This window comes from Clavelina lepadiformis, chromosome 3 (assembly GCF_947623445.1).
Source record: "Clavelina lepadiformis chromosome 3, kaClaLepa1.1, whole genome shotgun sequence".
NCBI classification, from domain to species: domain Eukaryota; kingdom Metazoa; phylum Chordata; class Ascidiacea; order Aplousobranchia; family Clavelinidae; genus Clavelina; species Clavelina lepadiformis.
In genome coordinates, this window is record NC_135242.1 from 4,639,788 (window position 1) to 4,666,088 (window position 26,301).

The 26,301-nt window shown below is 37.1% G+C and overlaps 2 protein-coding genes across 3 annotated transcripts; both read right to left on the reverse strand.

The window, feature by feature from the left end:
* Window positions 1–5,513: 5,513 nt before the first annotated feature.
* On the reverse strand, window positions 5,514–15,811 carry LOC143449993 (G-protein coupled receptor moody-like). Of its 2 annotated transcripts, none has more exons than XM_076950368.1 (11): window positions 14,693–15,811; window positions 9,052–9,158; window positions 8,432–8,657; window positions 8,168–8,291; window positions 7,576–7,717; window positions 7,371–7,466; window positions 7,035–7,168; window positions 6,858–6,927; window positions 6,613–6,667; window positions 6,089–6,300; window positions 5,514–5,778 (listed from the first exon to the last, which is right to left on the reverse strand). In XM_076950368.1, exons 1-11 carry the CDS (start codon window positions 15,383–15,385, stop codon window positions 5,658–5,660), a joined length of 1,980 nt encoding a protein of 659 aa, XP_076806483.1. In that variant the 5' UTR covers window positions 15,386–15,811; the 3' UTR covers window positions 5,514–5,657. The 2 variants fall into 2 exon arrangements, with proteins under 2 accessions (XP_076806483.1, XP_076806482.1); XM_076950367.1 differs by having other exon boundaries at window positions 6,613–6,670; window positions 14,693–15,810.
* A 4,458-nt stretch (window positions 15,812–20,269) lies between these two features.
* Window positions 20,270–26,284, reverse strand: LOC143450587 (lysine-specific demethylase 8-like). Its single transcript, XM_076951194.1, has 8 exons — window positions 25,957–26,284; window positions 24,214–24,345; window positions 23,950–24,028; window positions 23,537–23,676; window positions 23,208–23,293; window positions 22,483–22,648; window positions 21,157–21,323; window positions 20,270–21,073 (listed from the first exon to the last, which is right to left on the reverse strand). Exons 1-8 carry the CDS (start codon window positions 26,182–26,184, stop codon window positions 21,022–21,024), a joined length of 1,050 nt encoding a protein of 349 aa, XP_076807309.1. The 5' UTR covers window positions 26,185–26,284; the 3' UTR covers window positions 20,270–21,021.
* Window positions 26,285–26,301: the final 17 nt, after the last annotated feature.

The following is a 26,301-nucleotide window of genomic DNA, read 5'->3' on the forward strand; positions in this document are numbered from 1 at the left end:
ACAGCAGATCACACGGTTTTGGACTCTTGTGGCACTATGCGCCATGGTAGGTGCTTATCTTCGGTCGGCTCTAATTCATTGATTATATTGCGGCAATTTTTCGTTCGATATAGCCATGGTAAAAACACATAACAGTACACCTTGCTTAAGCTATGCCGGAATTTTCGTGCCAACCGCCATTAAATTTCCTTTTTTTACTTTTCTATTATGAAAGCTGCACGCTATTGTTGCTATGATTCCTATTTTTTTTACTCGGTCGTACTTGTGGCACCAAGGTAATGTTTTAGTTCAGGTAACATGTTATATCTTACCTTACCTAGACCAAGTTTCAAGCTCGTTCGAAACAAAAAGCTATTTTCTACGAAAAATCTCTCTAATTCTTTTGCCTTCGGATTCGCGATATTCAATTTTCTGTGATTCATGTCTTGCTAAAAGTTACACCGGTTTCCCTGTTTGTCAAGTAATGGTTAACACTGCCACGAAAACACGTGTAACTTTCCGGTAAATTACGTTGTGTTTCTTAGAAGTGTCGCCTTGTCAACTTACATCGATGTCTACACTTCTTGCCCGTCTAACATACGGTACCTTATGTTAAAAACAACCCAACAATCATCTATGTGCGCTTTGATAGCGAACAATAACACCTTGCGTCATTCTGTTTCTCGTCCGCAGATCGTTCGCGATCAGCTGACGAGTGGAAAGAAAAAAAGGGACGAAGATAAAAGAGAAACAAGAAATTTCACGGCGCAGAGAGCTTTCAGCTTGCTCAATAATTCATCGAGCAAGCTCAAAATTCAAATTCAGTCAGGGTTATTGCACTATACCTACGCCTTTGACAGAAAACAGGCTAAAGTTTTATCGTTAGTATTTGTCTTTAATATTCTTTATCCTTGTTATGTTACTACTGAAATTTCGCGTTTTTCGGAATGTTATTTTCTAAGAATAAAGGCTGATTTTTCGCCGACGTTTTGTCTTCCTTTTCCTTAACCATTCATGAGTGGGTATGTCGTAACCAAATAATGTGTTTCGTAATACCCGACTCTTCTCACAGGGGCATCGGAGAAAATCCTGAAACAGCATTGCGTCATAAAACCGGCCCCACGTGGTTTCGCAACAAAGCTGCCTTTCCAAATGCGTAATTTACCTGCTGGCGGACGTGAGTCACGGTATTTTAGCGAAGATGAACTAGCAAATTGGTGAGAAACCAAACCAAGCCAAGAAAATTTCCCGCAGGAACCTTTGGGCCGCAGAAGAACGGCCATATAGCGGTTTTGAGCAAATTTACCTTATCAGATTTGTGTCACTCGTTTTGAGGATTTAAAAGGATGACCGAAAAATTACATGACAATTTTTATCAATCTTGTACTTGAATACAAAAAATTAACACTTTCCTGATTTCATCCAACCTGTACTTTAATGAATCAAATATCTATTGGAAAATTAATCACTGACAAGCATCGACAAGTAATACTTGCTTGATAAGGAACATTTTAAATATATAGAACCTCAACGACAATTATTTTAAACGGAATTCATGCAGAAAGCACCGTACACTTCTAAAAATAAATCTATACTCGGAAACGTACGTGCAAAACGCACACAGCCCTTTTTCGATTTTGCATAGATTTGACCTAAGTCAGCATTTCTGGCACAGTCGACAATTGTTAGTGACCTACTCAGCAATTGAAAGCCACTCAGTTTGCTAAATATAGAAGACCTAACGCTTCATTTGATCCAGCACTATCACCACAAATATACTGTCACTTCCTTTCTGACAGCTCTGGATCACTTGTTAACATTGCTGCAAGCTACCAATGATTTTTCTTGGCTCATGCCTTGCGCATGTTACCTTGGGGCTTGGGCGCCACTTTTGCCACAAACCACAAATCTGTGCATTAATAACTGAAAGGTATGAAAACACACAAAATCCTTGCACAAAGATAAATAGTAATATTTTTGTCGAAGCATAAAATTTGCCAAAAATTTCAGCACTAGCGTAATGGATAAACTTCGCATCTTTCTTCTGTTATAATAAGTTAGTCGTTTGCGGTTGTTAATACGTCATCACACCATTAACCGGTATCTCGGCAACGAGGTCAAATAAACTAGTAGAGTTTGTAACAATAAAGAGCATATAACCAAGGACCGGCTACGAAAATCATAATTAGTTATACAACGAACACACTGCGGAGATGGGACCTAGTTTTCTGTTCCTGTATTGCTAACAAGTGTCGTGGCTATTACGGTATCACTACAGCAGTCGTTATAGTAGTCGTTTACACGCGCGAACAATCGTTTGCTAAACCATAAATCTTGTTCGCGTTTATCTAATACTTGAAGGTTGGCAGGTTGTAACGAAATCACGAAGAAAATCTTTGATTAGCATGTACTGTAAAACGTTCTTGGGGAATTCCTGAACAACTAAGTGAATTAATATGGTGTTTGTGCCATTTCTGCCTTTTAGCATTTTACGATACTCGTTGGTTTTTCTCTCACCAGTTTATTACCCCCACTTACTGCGCGATAGCCTGCGGTGTAAGTAGGCACGTGACTTCCATTATTCCAACGCAGCCCGTAATACACAGGGTTACGTAATGGCCGTGATTACTTTGTGCGAGTTCAAGTATCTAAACTGCCTACTTACCACTCATATAACAATGGTTCGCCGGCAACTGCAAAACAAAGTAACAGCCTTTGCCCTTCTCCCTCGTTCAGTACACTTCTACTATTTCTGCTCGAGTTTGTTGTTTCCCGTTATAACAACTGTTAACTGTTTCGCGGACGAAGGAGCTTCATGATGACGCAAACGCTTGTATCAGTTGGGCTCCAACATGCGTCATTAGAATAAGTTATCGCGTTTTTTCAAGGGACCTTTACACCCTCATAGCCAATTCTAATGTAAACTTGTTCCTATAATGAAGCCACAATAGGCTACGACTCTATCAATAGCTGATTCTTTACTTCGTTTCAGCTGTTTTTCTGACACAGTTCAAAGCCCCAATCGTCTGGCAAGTTGCAAATGTACAGAAATCAAGCAACTCAGCAAGAACAGCTACGTCACTGCTCGACGTCACTTTCAGAAAAAAACACATAATTTAAAAAATTTTACTACCAAGTGAATGAAACTACTATGAGGACAGATCAACATACGACGTTTATATGGAACCTACTGCAAACATTTTTTGCCCTACAGCTTTTGCGACAGAAAAATTACCAGCGTGAAAACAAAATATTCGCAAAGATTCTTGCAAAACCGGCCCCTATTTTAAGCAGATTGTATCAATAGTGATGATGGATACGCAATTGGTCAACATTACTTTTGATATGGCACTGACCAATGACGTTGCTCTCTTCATCTTCACCTATCTTAATGGTGCTTACACAGGCGATAAGACGTCGCTCTGACTTCCAAACTTAATGGACATTTAAAATAGAGAAGGCTTAAACCGCGAGGTCAACGCTAATAACTTTAAAAGCAGACGAAGGATTCACTGTTCTATTCTGCAAAATTAAACTTTACCTAAGTTTCAGATGTGCGGCATAATTCACAAAGCATATAATAGTCATTTCTTACCAAACCACAACCAGTTTTGCCATGTACTTATGGTTATCTAGGTCACTCACCTACATTTGGCCAAGCTAATCTGACCGCTATCTATATATTTATACCGTAGTTGGTCAGCTGATTACTTCAACCTTTCACTTCTCTTCCACGAAATTCGGATCGTCTTTTGTGGGTTCGACTTGTTTTCGCTGTCGTCACGCTCCGCTGCAAACAGCTGTAATATTTTGCAAAAACCTGCGAGTCGTTAAAATCTGCGCATGACTCTCAAATTCCGTAGGCGAATGCCGATCGTTTTAACTCGCTTATTTCTTGGGTGCAAAGATTTCAACACGTTTCTAAGTTATTGTCTATATTCAGAGCTATTTATATTATGCAAGCCTTGTGGTCGGTGCCTGTTGTTGAATGCTACTTTTGTATGGTTTTATCTCGCGCTAGCCACTATACAATTACAGAAAACTTGCGAAAGCGAATAGCAAACGCTGTTTGTTAAATATAACACAATGTCGTTCGTTATATTTTGCAAATTTCTTCTTCGCTATCCTAGTGAGTGCAAACAGGTTGTTGCTGCAATTGCTTTCTATACTTATGAACCTTGTGTTTGGGCACCTCAATCTGTGGTGATCCTTATTGCGTTTGATGGCAGTTTTGTAATTCTGTTTGGCTGCTTAGGTTTAAGAAAATATAGCTGAACAGCTTTTTATAACATGAACTTACAATATGTAATTAATCATGCATAGTTGGCGAAAGTGGAAGCGATAATAGGTTATTAATAGTCTTGTACTAAACATAACTTAATTAAATCGTCTAAATATAGAATCAGGTTCAGAGTCTATTTATCTTACTTCCATGAAAATCTGGGATCCAGCAAAGTGTACCAGGTACCAGCTACAACGAAATATTGGCCTTGGCAAATTGCTGCAGGATTTATTTAAATGCCGCACATAAGCGGCGGCTGTAAGAAATTACTGAAATATGCCGGTGGCACTTTGTCCCAAAACTGCCAGGAATTTTGTTTTTCCACCACGCTAAAGGTCGTCCAGCTTACATAATATTACGTCAGGCTTTGCCTTATTGTTGTAGTTGTAGTTTTTGTAAAAAAACGCAAAAAATAGTTTGCATGTTGAACCACCGCGATAACACCTACGGACGTGAATAAGTGAAAAGTGTTTATTATGGGCAAAGATAATATTTACAATGCAGAAATCGAGCCTGGCATTTCCAAGCAAAGTAAAGATACCGAAGTTAATGTCTTGAAGTTTAACTCTACAAGTTGTTGTTTGCGATATATTTGAACCGGCGAAAAGCTGGTGGTTGCCGGTTCTCTGGTTACTTATTCCAAACCGGTAAAGATCTTTATTTAAGATTGTTTAGAATTGAGATGAACAAGTAACTATGTAACTAACTTCATCTATGAACCGGTAACTCAATAAGAAACCACATGTTGACAGATAATCAAGTTGCTGTTTTAAATTCTCAGATTATCACGAAACTTCATTCAAATGTAGGTTGAATAAAAATGGTTTTTATCGTTTTTCAAAAAAATTATTTTTTTAACCTTTTATATCTTAATCGTTAAGCTCATCACCAGGCCAATTTGTGCCAAGCCAGGATGGTATTATTTGCTTTTGAGAAAATACAGTGAAAACTTGGTACCTCGACTCATTTTATGTTAAAAAATCGGATAACTCAAAGTCGTTTAACTCGTCCCGGCAAAAGCCTAGATCTAGTAATGTCAGTTTTACAAACTATACGAATATCGACTTTGGATGATTAGCGGACTTTTTAGCGTTGAGACAATAAGCTTTTAATGTAAAGTTAATATGGTTCGAAGCATTTGTGCTTCATTACTATTTACTAACTTTCCTTTGTTAAAAATGTATTGTTATTATTTCTACAACGTATGTAAGTGTGAACCATAACCAAGCAGAATGTAAATAATGCAACAACGTGACGACATTTTTGTTTATGAAATATTCACAGCGTTGAATCCGCACATAACAACAGAAAGAGCATAGCAACAACTTTGAAGAGAAACCTCACTAAACACTGAACTGTGAAAGAAATAAAAGCAAGCATACATTGCGACAAAATGTCAGTATTTGGAGACGCTTCTGTAACTACTGGATCTTAAGCTCCTGCGCGTCACCGCGCGGCTTTTTTCTTCACTTTTCATACACCGGCAAAGGATGTTGCACGCTTTTCGTAGCAGTAATCTGAAATCAGACAAGGATGTTGTCAACTGCTATTTCCGTTAACAGGCAACCCACTGAATGAAGCTGTAAGTTCTATGTAAACGTAGTCTACGACCCGATGTGTTTTATAGACGAAACTATTCAAAACTAATACAACATAAATTTTTGTTAGGGCTATTTTTGAAGGTTATCGTCAACAAATTTTTATATGACAAACAAAAAAGAAAAAAATGTTTGCCATGGCAGCAAATCTTGCAGTATAAGATTTTTTAAAAGCTGAAAAACTCATCGTTTCCCGAGTTTAGGAAAAAAACACAAATTATTTCCTCACCTGTACTGACTGCGCATGCGCGCGTTCATGAAGCAATAAATGATCGGATTGACGCAGGAATTAAACCACGTGATGATGCTGGCAAACATATGGGCTCTTGGATCGATGTTGAAGGATTTTGGAAACAAATTGACGATAACACTCGGCAGAAATAGGATCATGAACACAAGACAAATTGCAACACTAATTCGCAGTAACCGACGGTCGACAATCTGTAAGTTTATAAAATTGGTTCGTGTTATGCGTGGTATTTAAGACTGAAATATCAAAAACCTGGAAAGTTACAGTCAACAAAGAAGGAAACTACTAACAAAATAGTGTCTGAAATTTGAATCTCAAATGTCCAATCGGACAACAAAGCAAACTTTTAACTAGCTAATATGATCGTTTATATACTCGGTGTAGATATCTGGTATGCGGAGTAACGTTTGTAATGCGGCAAAGAGTTGTTTTTCATGCGTTTTGGTCTGAGCAGAATGTTCAAATAAGTCAAATAAAAGAACATCGCACAAACTGCAACTTACTTTGCGTTGTCTCGTCGCCATCTTCACCGCTGTGTAGTTTCGACGAATTCGCTTGCTGCTGAACAAAGCGTTTGTGATAACGACAAAGAAGGTAAAAATTGACTTGCACATCCAGCAGTCTAATTCAATTAATTCCAAGTATATTTCATACTACAGTAGTACACTGAAGTGCAGTACATATACAGTGTGTTAGACTATCACTTTACCATACAGCATGCTCTATTCGGGTCGTATCAGTGTCTCACCTTGCTCTACCTCTTGGCGGTGTCTCTGGTGTTCCTACGTTATTCGATGAGAGACGCAAGTTCGTTCCTCCTGTAAGCAAACTTTCCTTGTTGTTTGAAGGTCATTTAAAACTTATGCCATGCATTATACAGTACTTATGGTTAGTTTTTTGTTTCCGGCGATATCAAGTCACTTACCCAGGGATGTGCTGCTTTTTCGCACTTCGTTGTTCGAAGTGTGATTTCGATTCATGTCCACGTTGTGGTGCATGGGATCAAACACAGGCGAACCGGGCTCGGATTTGGACGTCGTTCGGTTTAAAGTTGCGTGTCTGCGATAAAATCTACGCTTTACCGACTTCATTCTTGCGAACTGACTTGGACTATTTATTATGTGCTCAAGTTATCTACTTTAAAATTCTAAGGCAAAAATAATTAATTCCAGTCGCTACCGGGATCTTGTTTGCAATTTTTGTGACAATAAAGTTAAATGCAAAGGCATATAGTTTATTATTTTGATACAAGTTTCAGTACCGGCACATCTTCATCCCCGTATGTTCGTTCGTCGCAGATGATGCTTTACGTGGTGGTTTGGGTTGTAAATGCGTGTCACTCACCGACAAACGTTTACTGAAAGAAATCGTCAACGTTAACGCAATATTGTTCGCCATACGCCAAATACAATTGATGCCCAACTGGCATCTAATAATACGTATGAGCAACGCGTTTATTGTCTTACTCGTAGGCCTGCGTTAGATTGGTCCGGACTGGTTTATTGTGTTTATTTGGATCAACTTCTAGTGTTGTCTCATCTGCTTCTACTCTTGATCTGTTTTGGATGGATTTGTTTCGTGCGCTTGAACTGTTGCTATAGCGAAAGTCTGTTTAACAAACATAAAACATTGATGCAATCTTAAAATCTAAAGCTTCATCACTTGTTTATTGGATCGAAAATCAAATCACAATAAATTGATGAAATTATCTAAATAAATAAATTATATTATTATATGAAAATGATTAAATTATTAGTCGGTTAACTGAAAACAATTTTGTAATAAATCCTGTTTCATTTCCTGCTGAGCAAGATTATAAATTAGAAAAAGCGGATGACACATTTAACCGAATTTAAAACGTTGTTTTAGCCAAAACAAATCGAAAATAATTGAATCATTATGGTCATATCCAGTGGAAATTACTCTCGTATTTTAGTTGCCGGAATTTCCATAATAACTTCTTGAACGCAAAATTAATCACAGTAGATAACATTTTCAGAGAATAAAAACTATTTTCGGTGTTATTGCTTTTGAATAAATGTCTTTATCGCTGTTTACCTGAATGTGACGACTTCATCGCTTTGGTGACAGACATTCCAATATTTTTCGAAGTTCGAAAAATCATCGCATAAAGAACGATCATTATCAGCAACGGCAGAAATTGAAAGAGAACGCGGGTAAACTAATGAAAAAAGCAGCAGAAATTTTTTATAGCTTGGCGTAGACGTCAAAAGAGTTTTACCATTAGATCAAAGTTTTATGAACCATTCGAGTTTAAAAGTAAAAGTTTTCCATAAAACATGACATAAATATTTAACTTACTTGCATGTAGTTACGCTGGACATCATTCCATTTACTGACTAGAAAAACGCATAAAGTGAGAGGCGTCGCCCAACCATATCCCACCAGATCCCCGCTTGAATTCTTGAAGAAGAAAAAGGGAAGCATAATGACAGGGGCAAATAGCCACGAGATGATGATAGTGAGCATCATGCGTCGTTTCGAAAATAAGCGGTCGTAGTGCTTTGGATAAACGACCCCGACAAATCTGGGGGAATATAGAAAAAAATGTATGAATAAAAAGTTACTTTTGCGTTAAGCATTTTTCGGAAGCTATTTGGCTTTCGTAGACGTTAAAAACGTTTTTCTATTTTTTGTTATTGAGTCAATAGCACAAAATGGTTTTAATACCAAATATAGTGAACATCTGTCCAATAACACGTATTGCTTTAATCATGTTTATAATTTCAGCAATATTATTTTTCATATGCTTGAATGATTGGAGTGATGTTCACAATTAACTATAAGCCAAAATATGCAAGTCACCATGCAAAACAGTGGGTACAATACACTAACAAATACTGTAGAGTGTAGACTTTAAGCCAGAGGTACGTGTACGGTAGTTCAACACCAACACAATAAAGCGAAAATTCTTGGTATACCTGTTTACGGTGATAGTTAGCAAGCATACTATAGACGTGTAGCCGCAGCAGTAGTAAGAAAACGCCATGAACGAGCAGGTAAAAGAATCTTCCCCGAACGGCCACGTCTAAAAAACACAATCAATTTGATTTCAAGAGAAAACAGTATTCAGAGTCCCACGGCCGTCTAGCTTGAACACAGTGCGAAAACAACGTAATATGAGTATCAAGAGCCGCGCTGCTGTAAACCATCGTAATCAGGCAAAGAATTTGCTGTATAATGCAATCCTAGTCTACAGTCAAGTTGTTAACGCCGGACATTTCTTCGTAACTGTCAAGTGCGTTAACCCTAAAGGTTGTTTGTTATTTGCGTTTGCAAGTCCAGGTGGCTCTTCACGTTCGAGTGTTTTTCATGAAGGTTCATGACGTACGTTTGTACCGTACCGAGATGAAATATCTCTCTTAACGATGCGAATCAACCACATGAATTATAAATTGCAATCCTGGAGCGGCTTTGAGCGACAACCGATTATCATGTCTCTGGTATTAAAATAATAACTTCTCTTAAACCCTTGAGTTTGCAAAAACAAAATTTGAAACTCCAAGTGAAATCATTCCATTATCTGAAAATGGTTGATTGACGTCATTGCTACGTCACATTTCTACTACTGAGCGACATGGGATTAAAAGCCAGTTGTAAACCGGACTTTATACGGCAGCAAAGTAACATCGGAGTAGATTTGGTTGACGGGGTCTAATCAATTAAAAGTCTGATCAGCATGCTGTAGTGGCTATCGTACTTCGTCACCATTTATACGGCAGCAAATTAACACGGAAGTAGCTTTAATTGATTGGACCTGGTAAAATGAAAGTCTAACTAGTAGGTGCTGTAGCAACGGTTATTCCTCGTCAAAAAAACAACACCAGTTTCGAGAAAACAACATTAATTATATTGATAGACCTAGCATTGTCCACTTATAACAATTATAATTAATCACTTTTATGCAAGAACGGCGCGTATAGACCCAAAATGCGCAAATTGTGTGAACAACTTACAGATTTACAAGTGCCTATAAACGAAGAGTTGAAGTACTGACAGCTACCGGTACTGTAAATAGCTATTTGTTTCATAGCAACGTAGAAGTGCTGGAACGTTTACAAGATAATATTCCGTGTTCAATGCATTTTCTTCTGTTTACCTTCATTCGCAAAAGATTTGTTGCAACTACAGTTCCTGATACTTTCAAGTCAAAATTTAACGCAAAGTGCCGATGTCGATGAAGGTTGTGCCGCCGACGGGGCGTCATTAACTTTGGAAGGTCGGCTGCTCAGCAAGACAGCCATTGCTGGGACCAGTTTCGCTTTTATTTCCAGAGAAAATCGTTTTACATCAGATTAATTGTTAGAGGATGCCTTAAGTTAAAAACAAAGAACTTAACTGTATAAGGTGGACGTTAGTGCTGGTGATTGTCCAAAATCCCAAACAATAAAGCGTCAATTGGACGAATGTTTACGGATAGGCCTACATACGATCGTGTGACTTATAGGGAACTTTTCCATTCTTTATTGGCTCGAGCTGGCAACATGGCCGCAAGTATCGAATTTCACTCAAAACAAGTTATGCTGTTTGTTTGCTGCTACTCTTTCATCATAATTGCTTTACTCATCTGCTGTTAGTTGCCTTTAGAAGCACATAAAAATCGCGTCCGTTTCTCACTTAGTCTAATGCATCTTTAGTCTAGTCGTCACATAAACTAATGCAACATATCCCTTGTGTATAATGGTACTACAAGGTATTCGCACGTCAAGACAAATTAGATTTCGTGTCATTAAGTGCTGTGCGGACGGACGATTCCAAACCATACTTTACAAAGGACAAGCAACGGTTGTTTTGTAACTGTGCTCGTGGCCCAATTGTCGTCAATACCGTCTTACGCTGTAAAGTTTATTAAATAACACAGTTAAATATGTCATTGCATGCTTAAACGGATCTTATGGTAAATTAGTATCGCCGCTTTTCTTGAAAAAGGTAACACACAACTATAAGTTTGACAATAAAAAAAATAGTATCTATGCACGCAATTATGAATAACGGGTTTTAAAACATCTTTTAATGACTCATTAGTTCATCAGTTACAGTCTCGCTACCATGGAAAGCCAGTAAATAAACCAAGCCGAAATTTGCGTACATTGAAAGAAGACATTGTTATTTTTTCCAGGCTAAACGTTGTTTGCCACTGACGTTGTGTTTAACGTCAAAGTATTGAGACTAAGCAAACACTAATATTTTGACTGGAGCCAAGTTGAAAAGCTTGTGGCGCAATCCTTCGCACGGTTATCTTTATGTATTATATAAGTAGCATCAAATGTTCTGCGATACGCTTGTTCTTGATAAAACAAAACACAAAAATATATCACCCCAGCTCCAGGGGTGAGGGAGAAGGGGCATGGATTCAATATCACACAAAAATATGACCATAAAATCAAAAAACGTCCAAAAACAGGAAGCAGAACCCTATAAGGAGGTTGTGTTTTGATTCGGTTGATAAGGAAAACGCAAAATATTTTTACATGCCACGTGAGCGTAACACCTTCACTTTACACCGATTTAAGTGGTTACATTCATACTAACCTTTGTTCCGTGTTTTGCCAGATGCCGACTAAAGGATAAAAAGCGTTATTCCGGTGTGTTAATCCGCAACGATGGGAGAAAGTTCTAATGTTTACAGGAAATTTGTATCGATTTTCGGCGATGAAGAACCAAAGCAAATATAATAAACTTATAAATAAATCCATTCTACCTTGTGTGTAATTGTCGAGTGAATAAAAAAGATTAAGCCTAAAATCGTGACTCTAAACCGCGATTTTGGAAACCGATTTTCTTACGTCATCTAAATAAAGATTGTTCCACTCCTGGTACGTAAATCTCAAGGTTATGTTCTCATATCCGGTCACGAGTTTCACCTCAACCAATAGCGTACGAGTTTCATTGACAAGCCATATAGGGATTGAGGTGGTTTTAAAAAGACTTCTGCGTTCAATTAGAGTAATATCAGTGAGACCATATTTTACTAAAAGATCTAGAAGTGTCTGTTTGTTAGGATGTATTTGTGAAATTTTCCTCTTCATATCTGCATATTGTCGGTAACTTAACCCAAATAAACCGGTAATGGAATCTCCAGATTAAACTATTTATAAGTTTTTTGACAAATCCCCTTGACCTACACCCATGGAGTTGCACGTAACTCATATTTCACCCACTCGCTGTACTGTACTTATTGCGAGTGCCAATAGACACACACATAGCATTCCGCCACAGCTGTATACAGATTTAAGGCCGACTTGGAATCGTTCATTTAGGTCAACTTGAGATCATAAAGAATTACACAGCACATCTTTCGAAAGGGAAGAATAACGTTCAATATTGCAAAACGCAAATACACCTTTGATCGTGGTTGGGTTGGTTGGTTTCAGCTTCCTGTGAATAGTTTTCCCCTGGTATTGAGAAAATATGGTTTATTGACAGAGGATGGCTCGGAATTGTTCGTGTTTTACAACAATCGTTAACGAACGGTTTTTACCGATTCACAAACAGCACGTAAAATTCAGAACGTTTTATGCTCTGCAGTTAAACTGGTGCTAACATTAGCAGGACTGTTGAAATGTTTACCGTCCCATAAGTCCTCTGACGTGACATTCGGCTGCTTAGAAACTAAAAAAATAGGTTCTCAAAAACTCAAAACTTGCAAAGAAAGTATTCAACAGAAACCCACAACCACAGGCCGAGAATTTCCCACAAGAACGTTTAATCGTATCGTTCCAAATTCGACAAAATAACGGAAAACAGATTGGTTAATGCACAAGCCAAGTGAGCAATTTAAAGCACAAGATTTTCCGTACTCAGACACGAATCCGAAATACCGGGGCAATAAAAAGGATGTTGCCAAAATTTACAGAGAATGTTGCCGTAAAATTTACCTAAGTATAACATGCAACAAATTTTCCTTTACACTTGACTTGCCGAGCACAAGCGCCACGTTTGAAAAATCTCAGCAAACATTCTTTGGAGGAATATTTCGACGTTGCAGACATAATTGGTTTTGCACAATAGCATAGTTGCGGTGTATGTTTGCGTATGTGTTGAGTTTGCTTATGCAAACGTATATAGGGATATTGCATTCATTACGATAAATTGCAATGTTTGAATGAAATTGCGTAAACATGCGAATTCAATGCCACAAACAGTTTGCCAAACACGTGTGGCCTGCTATAGATGTGGTCACTCTGATTCCAGTTTTAATTGATATTTCAAGTCCCCTTGAATTCAGTTCGTGCACATTTGGAACGGAAATAAACAAAAAACAACGACCAATAAGGTTCTCTGATTTCGATACGACAACGTCAATTATTAACCCTCATTATCAGGGTGGGCAACATAATGATTTGTTAATGTGTCAAATAAATCAAAAATGAATTGTAAAGAATCCGTGAAAATTGAAACAGTGAAGAAAAGCGAAGAAGGCAACGAATGTGGTAAATGATTGCAGGAGAAACGAGATAGGGTTCAATAAATAACGCACAGGCCATGTCCTGAGATCTTATCGTTTCTTTGCTAAGAGCCATAGAAATCTATTTTTAGCTGCCATCCTTTATCAAACAAAACGTATTATAGCGTATAGCGCTTTTCCTCTTCCGTTTTGCAAGTTTTATGCCACAAACAGTTTGCCCAGCACGTGCGGCCTGCTATAGATATGGTCACTCTGATTCCAGTTTAAATAACATTTCAAGGCCCCTTGAATTCAGTTCGAGCGCATTTGGAACGGAAATAAACAAAAAATCAACGACAAAAAAGTTTCTCTAATTTCGATCTCGTCATTTGAAACACATTGGGTTAAAGCTACACAGGAGTAGAACACGACGCCTAATTGAAATACGCAAGCTCATTAAATATTACTGAGATAAGGTACGACCTTCAAGATGGCTTTGGATAAATTCCTAGTGCGTTTCTTAATGGGTAAAGTTACTCAGCAGAAAGTTATAAGTGGAAAAGAAAATGGACACGAGTCCTAAATAAAGTAAATGCACGTGGCTTCAATAACGACAATTTTATGGAGAAAGTGCACCCAAAGACGGGCGAGCGGCTTATAAAATATTAATCTGTATTATCAGTGGCTACAGCAGTAAAGGTCTTGGCTACGTTTACCACGCATTTGTATTCTCTTTCAAACTTATTTATTTAACAGAACCTCGCGGGTCGAATTTTTCTAAAGATAATAATTTGTCCAAGGCGTGATTAAACGGAAATTTTCTGACTAATTTACATCTCGTGATATTAGACCGTGACACCCATTTTTCCAGACCTTTGAAAAGAAAACTTTGCTTCATAAAGCAATATTTTAAACAGGGGCAGAAATTGTCAAAACACTGTCAATGAGTACGGTGCTATGCTACACTGAGCTTAGTGTTACCGCACACGACATAATTTTGCTTTAGATTACAGGGCGGCGATACCCCCATAGGGTTGTATCATGAAGAATCGCACGCGCAACCTATTGACCTCGGTGTTACCTAAAACACCCCACCAACCGCCATACGCTTTTGTTACACACAATCTAAGACTAAGAGATACAAATATCAAGTTTTTGTTTATTCGTAAACATACCTTTGTGACGTAGGCGTTTACGTTAAAAGGCATCATAGTGGTTGCAGTCAAGAAATCGATGACGCAGAGATTGGCGATGAAGATGTGAAAGGGTTTGTGGAGCTTCTTGTTGCTGAGGATGGCAATGATGGTGAGAAGATTACCGACCGATCCCACACAGATGTCGAAGATCCCGATGATAATCCCAAACGTCCGGACTAGGGATCTGTCTAGCGGTACATCGCTGAAATTTGCTGGAAAGGTTGTATTTGACATCCAATGACCCGCGTAATTGTTAGGATAAGTGCTGATAGCTTCGGTTTTAGCGTCATAAGGCGTTAAGTCGATCATGCTTGTCGAGTAATTTGCGCTGTTTTGACTTGAAAAGTTCTCGCTGAAGCCAGAAGCGTCCTCATATATTCCAAGGCTCGTGCTGAACACAACGCTCTCCTCTGTTTGTGAAACGAAAGTACTCCCTGTAGTTTGCAAGGAGTTATCTGTAGCAAGAAACTCTCCGCTGCCGCTGGCTAAGGCTTCATCTGGATAATAAGTCGTGGTGAAATGCCTAGTTTCCGCCACAAGCTGATCACGTGACATTCCTGTCGTGCCTTTTTCGCGTCCTGATGACGACGTACTATCTTCCAGGTCGAGTCGTTTTACGTCGTGGATAGAGGACCGGATCTGGTTAATGGCGTCCACGCTTTGTATCAGCATTAATTTATTATTTAGGAACAATGCAGAAATTTTAGACACTGATTTCTACCAGATATGCAGTGGACAGGCTACTTGTTGTGCTGAAAATTAAGCGCCGAAGGATGCCAGCCTGACGTCACTGAGATAAACAAACAAATTATTGGTTATGTGATAAAGACTGCTTCCAAGAATCAAACATAACAAAACCATATAAATAGCTAAACCAGTTACAAATCTTTACGAGAAAAACAGAAGTCCTAACTAAGGCAAGTCTCAAGTTTCCGCTCGATTAAGGTTTAATGTTAGAATGAGTCAAAATAAAGTTGAGAAGATTAAGTAAACTTTATGGCGCAATTAAACGCCATTGATGCGCGTATGACGTCATATCGCAAACAATTTATCCGATTAAGCAGTACGATGTGGAAGCTGGTGGACTTGAAGTATAATCGTTTTTGTTGGAGCTTTTAATTGGAAACGGAAATAACTTTACCGAAACGACTTACGCTTTGAAAATAATAATATTTCCCGACCTTTTTTTTAAATTTAATGTAATGAGTAGCCCCGATACATACTTAATCGAATGGTCAGTAAAGCATTAAATTTCATCAGCTTATTTTGAACTTTTATGTTTGTTTCTTTTGGTAAATTATGTTTGAATTTAACCGAGTAAGTATGCTTTAACTTTCTGCCGCGCAAACTCACACTGACGGCAATTCTACACAGATATATTCTGCTTTTTTTGGTCGATATTTATTGAATCATTTCACGCAATAAGCTCGCTTGTCTGCTTAGACTGGCTGTGTGCTCGCTTAACTGCATTCTGATCTAAAATATGCCATTTTCGATGAACTCTCTGAATCCCTAAAAGCCAAGTTGTGTTAATCAATTTTTAAACCGCGATATAAAACACAAAACTTTCTTTAAAAAGTCACTTTTGTCTCTTTAGCCTGGTAAGTCCTTTCTGTTTTTTTGGATTGGCATCAACTACAAGCCAGGCCTAAACAATTTAATGAAGTATTTTATTCTGAAAAACAACTCGTATTCAACAGTTCCTGTATAAGCAAGCCATGCCGCAACATGCCCAGATTCCGAAATTGAAAGAAAACAGCTTGAACAATGAAATACCCGACAAAAACTTCACTTTGCTTTCAGGCACCAGGTCTTGAGTAAGACGAAATTCACTGGTAAACAACTAACTTTTACGCACTTAAGCAACATCTACTTAAAATTTAGTGAAACGTATCGGGAAATCCCCAAGCATAGCCCGAGACGGCGGTAGTTTATGATGTATGAAACGTGACCAGTTAACATCGTCCGTGATACGCTGTAGTCACGAAAGTGCATTTTTCTGGATTTTCGGTCAATAGTGTCTGCGTATGCTGTGTTACTTGCTCTGTGATGTATACTTAAATTGTGAGTTTTTTACTCCAACGTATCGCTTAAAACGCGGAATACACAAAATCACGGTCCTTATCACGGTGCTTATCACGGTCCTTATCACGGTCATGATTTGTCATAATTGGTTCATGATCATCACAACGCAACTGAATTACTGACGTTGTTTTACCAAACTAAGGAAAACTCTTTTTCAAGAAAACAAACTTTTCTGAACGCTAACAAACTCTGTTTTAGTATAGGCCTATTTAAATAAATTAAATGCTCTTCACGAATCTGCAAATTTTTGTGATGAAAATACGAATCCACAAACCAAAATTACTTGCAGATATCCAAAAAGTTTTGACACACTTATTTGATCACCATAATAACATACAAGCATAACTTTGTCTAGAAACATGAACGGAAAAATGGTAGAATTTAGGGAAAAAACTTTAAAACGCTTCTCTGAAAAAATCACAATAATGCAACGTTCGTGAGAATGGCAGAGGGTCAATTGTTACGTAAAACTTTAATACATGTGACACTGTTTGCAGCATTAATCTTATTTTGCGCGATGATTCATAGAAAACTTTTATGTAACGTTTAAATAAGTTTTAATACGTTAGTTAAGTTATGTTCGGTTTTGCGGTGATACTAGGAATAATATCTCAACCAGCACGTAATACAACAAATATACGAAACACATAGTAATCCTCTAACTATATGCGGGAAAACTACTGCTTTGAAATACCTTAAAATCGAAAGTATACTTCCTATCTGTTGAAGACAGTTATGACGTCTTTTCAGTGACCTATATACCTAAGGGTCATTTAGCAAAATACTCTGTTATCGCAAAATTACGGGGCTGCGTATTGCGGAAATAAATAATCCGACTTGACGGAATTCTCAAAACATTTCCAAGAATGCAAAGAGTAGTTGATATTGTGGTCACCGTTCGATAAATCGATGCAAACTGTAAGCTTGTAAGTTGTGTTGACGAAAATGAACAAAATTATAGTATAATAAATTGCAAATTACCGTCAAGTATGTCAAAGTAATTGACTAAAATGTATTGCTTTCGTCTGACTGCTGGATCACAAGCCAATATAGTAGATGAAGGAAAATAGCATTTCGTTTTGACAGATTTTTCGTACAAGTTTACACAGACAAAATTATTTTCGATTAAAGCAAAATTTCTTGAACTTCATCCCATGTAAGTCCTGGACCTTCAGTCGGATTTCTCTGACATGGCCACAAATATTAATCGACAAATTTCTAATGATTTCCGAATTTCTGTTTCATTTGCAGTAATTAATGGAAAGAAAATATACACCTGAACAATAGTATGCAACCAAGATACAAAGCTTAGCTTAAAGCTTTTCCAACTGTGCTAATTATATAATTGCCATTGTTTGTTGATCGTGTAGCACTGTAGCTCATATTTAGCCAGGGTGGGTCTGAGTAAGCACGTTTGTGGTATTTTTTTCATTGAGTTGAAATTATATTAACTTTTTTATGATAGGTATCTATAAAGGAATTAACTACAGTCAGTTTGGGAATAAAACTGTAACTTTTAACTCCATAACTTTGTTTGCACAATTTTATCGGTGTTTAGACATAAAGTTTAATTTCAAGTTTACCGTTTCGCGGTCTACAGGTTTCGCGTATACCATATAGTTAATTCCATACCGATTTTTCATATAAATAATTACGCAACATAGTAGAAATTTTCACGAGGAAAAAATACAAGCCCAAGGCCTGTTTCGGATAACCCCTTGACAGAGCACGTCAGCTAAATGCTTAATGCTGAATGCTGCTAAATCGTTGAGTTCATCCAAAATACAAAAATAGTTATCAAGCGATTTTCGATAAAAAAACGTTTCTGTCTTTCTCTCATAAATTTTCTTATAATTTTGAAAGCCGAGTTAGCGCTAAATCTAATCGAAACTATATGCTCGCTGAATCGCCATGATGCAAACCACAAAACGCCAAATTAAGCCCCGCAGTGCTTTCCAGACGCATCACTTTTCAAAACAACCACATCGCAAACATACCAAACTCATGTTGGCCAATAACAACGTTGAAAGATTACCTATAGGTTCTCACTACAGTTTATTCATTGCCAATGCCTAATGTTGTTTAATGACCGGTAAGTGTCTGATGAATTACGTTGCGGCTTAGGACTGGCTAAAACTGGATAAACTTGGCTCCACTAAACAAAAGTAATGACTTGAAAAGCGTTGGTTACTTCCGTTGTCTGTGTATCTACGGCGCCTCTCCTGTAAACATAGTTTTTGATGATCTTAAACACGTTTTACCACTATAGGTGTGGGGATACACGTCTGCCTTGGTGAAGAAGTTAACGGGTTTAATGTGTAGGTCAAACCTGATTGAGAAAAGTGGATCTCAAACCAGTGTTTCTAAAGTGCCTTTGGTAATTGCGTCATAATACCCTCTATATCGGCCTGAAGTTGTAGTCTAGATTCCTAGAAGACGTAAACAATTAGTAAGGCATATTTTTAGTCAGCAATTCGTATGAAACTAATTGCTACACTACATCTATTCTCACTGATGTGTTTGGCTACTTCTTCCCTAATAAGTACTTTCTGTACTTATTCTAATCTAAATCTTCTGCGTAAGCTTAATACATTGTTGTAAATATTTCACCCTTAATTTCTATTGTAGCCAATGTTCAATCAGAAAATTTCGCAAAGTACGTTTCGGGTTAATTTGTCTCATGCACCGCCAGAATTTTGCCCTGACTCCTTACCCCCGAGATTAGATTAATTTACAGAATAATTCAGCGTAAATTGGCCCAGCGTCAAACAAGTTTTTCATTTCTTTCAAAAACCAAACTTGATAAACTCACTCACTCGATACATATAGACATAACCTTTTGCATACAAAACAGGTAATATAAGTTTGAGTCTTCCGCTTTACAGTAAGCTAGGTCCAACGATAAGAACTTAATCTTACAACAGTCCAGTAACACAGAACATGTCCACAAATGACTGCTTGGCCTAATTTCCATTCGTGTCCATCACTCAGGTGTACATAAACGGACTGAATTATTTACGTAAGTTTCAGCACATGGTGATTTAGGCTAACATGACCAGTCGTCGCACATACCGGTAAAATATCTCGTGATGTTTCTGTTCTCACTTTCTGCTTACGAAAAAATATGCGTAGGCCGGAATATTTTACCCGAAGGCAAACATAGTTTTCGGAATTTGCCGCTATTTCTTGCATGAACTAGAGCAATTAATTCTGTGGTTATGTCATGCTACGAGCCGCTCGAAAGCCATGTGTCTTACTTTTGATCTTATCGATGTTGATTTATAGGAAACTTCCTCGTTAACTAATTTTGAGCAATTGTAGTATAAAGATGAGTTTGGTAGGTAGTGGTATCGGAATTGAACATTTAATCTTGAGTTTATTCTATTTTATGAAAAATGCTTTAACTTTACAAACAAGAGCGGCAAAAGTGTTGTTGAAAATGAGCATATGTTTGGGCGAATAGCATTCCGGTATCATAACAGCTGATTTTATTCACCAAGATTACAATTGCGTGCAAAAATCAAATAACTAATCAAACATCAACTACATCCTGTAAAATGTTGCCAAATATACAAAAACACTTAAGGAAACGTCTTAAGCACCCAATTTCGCAACAAACTCAATTCACAAGTTGTACACAGGAATTTTTATTCCATACCATCCCTGCCCTTGCATTGGGTTCTCCAGTTTATTGATAGAAAATAGTAAATACATTATGTCTTATGCCCAACCCTTGTAGGACTAATACCAACACCAACATCTATGCGCGTGTCATGATTAACAGATCAGAATATTCCTAATATCTAACGCTTGAGCTTCGTAGTTTACGATGTAAGTAAAATTAAACCTTCCTTATAAATGCGGATAAAGAAGAAGACAAATAAAGTCATTACTAATTTTTTTTTGGTTAAATTATTCTATTATTATTATCACAACTCAGTATATTAAAAAAATGTCCATGAAACATGGGACAAACCTCACGTTCGCCATCCCATGGGATATCCTGTCAATCCGCAAGCAAGATGAAAAGAAAGCTCATAAATGTAATCTGCGACTATATCTAGTTGAAATTCATCAAAACTGTTAAAGGTATTTGGGGCAAAGTAGCAGGAAATGAGGATTCCCGTTTGCAGATGACGTCATTGGCGGGCGGGCAAACTTCGTCTAAAACCCGTCTTTCAGGTAGCATACGTCATAAAGATTCGACGTTGACGTCACTGGATTCATCTCCATCTTAATCCACGGATTCTTAACGGAGGTGGATGTTTTCCTCCTCTGATGATAAAAAAAGGTCAAAGGTCATTGATAGGAGGCATAGGTCATTTGTGAAGGAGGTCAACCGTGTTATTATGCCTTACCCGCTGAACTCTGGTAGTTTTTCCAAATTTAAGTAAGTTTTTATGGTGTCCACCAAAGTGTTTATGTGGTTCTCTGACGCCTCCTCGTGGAATTGTTTCAGCAAAAGATATTCCACACAAATTGGGAGGCGTTCAAGAGTCCTTTGAAAGGAAGAATAAGAACGATTCTGCAACAAGAGAAGGTGACATTTAAAAAGTTATGCGGCATCTCACTACCTAATACTAAATGCAAACATTACACTCAATCATTCGACAAAACAACATTTCAGGTAGAGATTTATCGCATTATTACGAGGCAGGAGCACTTTGGGTCAATGAAAGAATAGTTCACTTGATATAAATACTTTGTACCGGAGCCCAAAAGCTAAGATGGCACCAATGTGACCCTTCAAGAATGTATACAACAAACCAGTCTTCGAGAAACTTTGGGTTATAATTTCAACACGAAAAGCGTGGCGTTTGCCGCACATGTTTCGAGTATAGGATAATTGCATGCGCTCATTTGTCGTAAAACACCTTACTAGGAAAGTGAAGAGACCTGTTGCCTTATAGCATGAAACCTCATAGAAGAAAACATTTTTTAGCAAACTTTGTTTGAAAGAAAATTTACAATTTACTACTAGTTTGGAAAGCTGTGCAAAAAATCGTTGTTATGATATAGTTGAAGTGATTATTTGATTTCGGAAGATTGCGTTGTTAAAGATAGGAAAATGAGTACGGAGAAAAACTGTGACGTAAATTTCATCAATAGCGGTTGGACTGAGGTTCCAGTTAATTTAGGTGGATAGATTATAGTTAATATGTGATAGCTTTCGAGTTAAGTAAACGTTTAAATATGGCAAGAACGTACAGTTTTTTCTCGAAGAAATAGACTATGTCTATGACAATTAAACCCGAGCTTAAAAAAGGCCGATAAAGCTTCTATAAAGGCTTCAGCGTAGAATATTACTATATTCATCACACACGCTCAAAATTCTTGATAGCTCGCCGAACAAAGCCTAAAAATGGAATATTATATGATCTGCAGAAATTAGAAAGTTCGCCTTGTAATTTAACTTAATTGTAATGCAGATGATAACCTAACCGGCTTAATGGAGAGGGAACATAATGGGTATAACATTTGATACAAGCGAAGAAATCTTAAGGTTTTATTCAGCTAAAAGTTGTCAATATCAATCAAATAATCTTCCTTGTGTCACGTTGACGTAAGACATTGTCTACTCTACCATGGAACAACCAATAGCAAGCGAAGCAGACCAACATAAGGAAAAACGTCCAATGTCACAAAAGGTCATTAAAGAATTGAAAATACTAAGTAGCCGGTACCTGCTCTGTAATATTAAGCAGCCAATAGCGAAATGCGGGCCATACTGGCTCTTCCATGATGCGACGGATGTAATTGTCTTTTCCTGCATCTCCGAAGAAAGCATTCATTGAGACAGAGTCTGTTAGTGATGTCACTTGATGCCACCAAAACGCAGGGATTAGCAACCTAAAAGAATATATAAGATGCTTCTCACGACGCTATACATAAAACAAATTTAACACTTATAAATACTCTAAAAAATTATGATAACGTGTTTATTTAATGCAGTGGTGTTTGTCAATATTTGCAACGCAAAAATGGTTGGAAAAGAGCTGGACGCAATAGCCACGGCCAATGTTCCCTCAGCTGTGTACTTGTGCACGCAAGCAGAAAATATGAGATAGAGGGATTAGAAAGAGGTGTATAAATGCTAGTTACATAATTCATTCAGAAACCAGAAATTTATTAGCTCACATTCTTGATACCAGATCAAAAGCTGCATTGAAGCAGATGTTTGCGCACACAAACACCTAAAGTTTAGATGGAACATTGAGCCCAAAAACTCTGTTTACCCAAGCATACACTGTTTAACTACTACAATAATCGTGACTGCTTAGTGCTTATGAGGAAAATATATTTGCAATCCTTAGTTTAACCCAATCTTGACGATCCACATTTAGGTCAAGACTCATGGTTATAAAAACGCTGGCTAAATGCACATCAGAACAAGTTTATACAATCTTACATGTCTCCAGCGTTTAACACGCAGTGATAACACATTGCTTCACAGAATGTGGGAAATTTTTTCAAGTCGGGGCTATCACAATCCACCTAAAGATGCAATAATGAAATATGTAAGCAAGCAAAGTTTTACGAGCATAATGTTGGAAAGAGAGTGTAATATGAAGCAAAAAGACTAGAACCGGAGTAAATGCAAGCATTTTAATTGTGGATGTTCAAAACAGAAAAGTAAATTTTCATTCTATTATCAAATTGTAATGAAATGTACAGTAGGACAAGATACATAAGTGCCATGGTCAGTTGTTTTAAGAGGTTATAGACTGTGGAGGATACCTGTGATTGGATGGTTTTGCCCTTAGACCCAAGTGGGTTGGGATAAAGCTTCTCGTGATCTGCACATGAAAACAATCGGACCTGTTTTCTTCCATCAATCATCATCAAAAGGCTTGCATCTGGATCGTAATGACAGTATTCTGTAAACATTTTAAATAAATGTATTCTTGTTTGACCAACACTGAAGATGTGATGTGGTGTAAGCGTGCGAAGTCTGAGAATGTGTACAGCTCTGGCAGAACTACGTCTGATTGTGAGTTGACAAAGTAACAAGAAGTTTAACAGCTTTGAAAAGTAAAAACCACTAATAAATAATTACTTATAGTTCAAAATATGGTACAACAAATGTTTAAATAAAAGAAAATCTATTGATTGAATCAAGGCATAAAGTAAACTTAAATTTTGCTCATTACCATAATGTCCTTCACGAGCGACCCATAAAAATGGTCCATTGTGCAACTTCCCAACATAACTGGGCAACTGACACTCTTCCTAAGCACATTAGGATACAAGGTTGAAAGAAAATATTCATTTCAAAAAAATAACACACCTATACAGTATATATAGGTGTGTGATTGTCACAACTCCCAACTTATTATTTCTGTTCATTCAAAGCAATGCATAACATGTTGATGGAGCGAGGGGTTCACGCCATTACAACAGAGCACAGTTTTAACCTGAAGCTGTGGAAAAACTTTGCTAATATTCTGCACAGCCATGTAAGACGTTTGTCCATTATGATTCCTTGTACGAAGATCATGAATGTAATCCTTAAACGTTGTTTCCCTCACTGTATAGGCAACTCCAACCTAAAAAACATGACATTTATTTATCATGGCCTGAAACTGTAAATAAGAGTCAAGATGTAACATACAACATAATTTATTGCAATTTAATTTACTGCTTGATGATGGTCATTGATTTTTTGGCACCAGAGCAACAACAAGTTATGCCGTATGTATAAAATATTTTGATATATTTATGTACAGTAACATTGACATAACATACTACAATTGAACTTGACTATATCAGCTTTGCTAGAAATGATAATTTGCTTATATGGGCACAATGTCTTGGTCCTAACAGAAATTATGTGTTACACATACATTCTAGTTAGCCTGCAGCATTGCTTTTAGCCCACAAATTATTCTGTTCTTTTATAACCACATTGATGCACAGAAGACTTTTCACTTCACACTTCCAGACAATATTTCATGCTGACAATATTTGCAAGTGTGATGTCAAAGTGAATGCTGTATATAACCTGAACCGGAATCGAAATTTGAAATTAGATGGATGTTTTTGTCATTACAATTCTTGTGGTATAGTGCAATAAGAACTTTCATGGTAAAAGTGTCAAATGTATAGAAAGATCTTGGAGTAGACAATAAACGTACAGCTTGGTTCTAAATTAAGAAAATACATAAATATGTATTTTATGAAAATTAAGTCGCATCATATTGAGAGGTAAAGCAGTTCCAAACCTTAGCGTTGAATAAAAGTACATTTTTTCCATAATTAACAATTCAGTTTTGCCTAATCTTACTATATCAGCTGCTAAATTAGAGTAGCCTATGTAAAATCAATAACAATATGTATACGTTACGAACTGTGTTTCTCATGTATTGTGTTGTTACTCATTATTGTCTAAATGAGTCTGCAGCCTGGTATCAACTAGCACCTTTTAACATTTGTTTTTATCTAGTTTTATCACTTTGTTGGACACCTTTAATAAATATAAACATTATGTGTGTCTTTTAATGGGTTAGTCAGTATCTGATGGTGAGCAAATAAATGTGGCTTCAAAACGATGATCAGTTTGTGTCATTAGCATAACAACGCTGCACGGTATATTATTATTCAGAGTAAAGTGTGTTGCAGTTTACCGTAAACGTGAAATTAGTATATAACATCCTACATAAAGTATTTCGATCCGCCATATCAGGATCAAGTATTGAGGAATTTTACACCATAATTTCTTTTTTATAAACCATAATTCATTCCCAATCAGCCCTTCACACAAAAGAGACTTAACATTAATTTGATTACAATAGTGTCAGGCTAGAAGAACAATGTTTGAAAATTGAGTAAGAAATGGTAAAGTTTTTGAATTTCTTACATGACACATGTGAAAGGGGAAAAAATTAGTAGGCCTTTCTGCTGGTGTAGTTTGGCTGAGTGTACATTATATACATACAGGCTTGGATAACATAATTTTTGAACCAAAATGTGCACATGTGATTAAACGGAATGGATGGTTACGCAGCCACGATAAAATTAATTTCCTATCCAGAACCAGTGTTTGAAGCAAAGTTTAAAGTAAATAAAATCATAAAATAAATAGCATAAATATAGCATATACATAGCATAAAATCCTCCAAACAAAATATATATAGGCAGATCTAATTTAAAAAACTAACTTTGTAATCATTGGCATTAGTTCTTCCTCTCACAGTTACTTGATTGTCTCCAACTCGTTTTAGAAGATATTCAATTGACCATTTTGAGCATGGAAGGTTTGATAGATAGTTTTGAATTATCACTGGCCGTCCACATTTAAGATAATTGGACTCAAAGTTTTCAAGATCAAGATTTGTGCCGTTCACTCTATCCACCAAAACATTTTTAATAGATTCATTGGAAGCCATTGTTACTATTAAACAGAATAATAATAACCCCGCTATTTGCTAATTGTTAATCTGGTTTTACACATCTACAAAATATATTGTTAGGCTTGCCCTAAACATATTTCAAAAATATTTTAA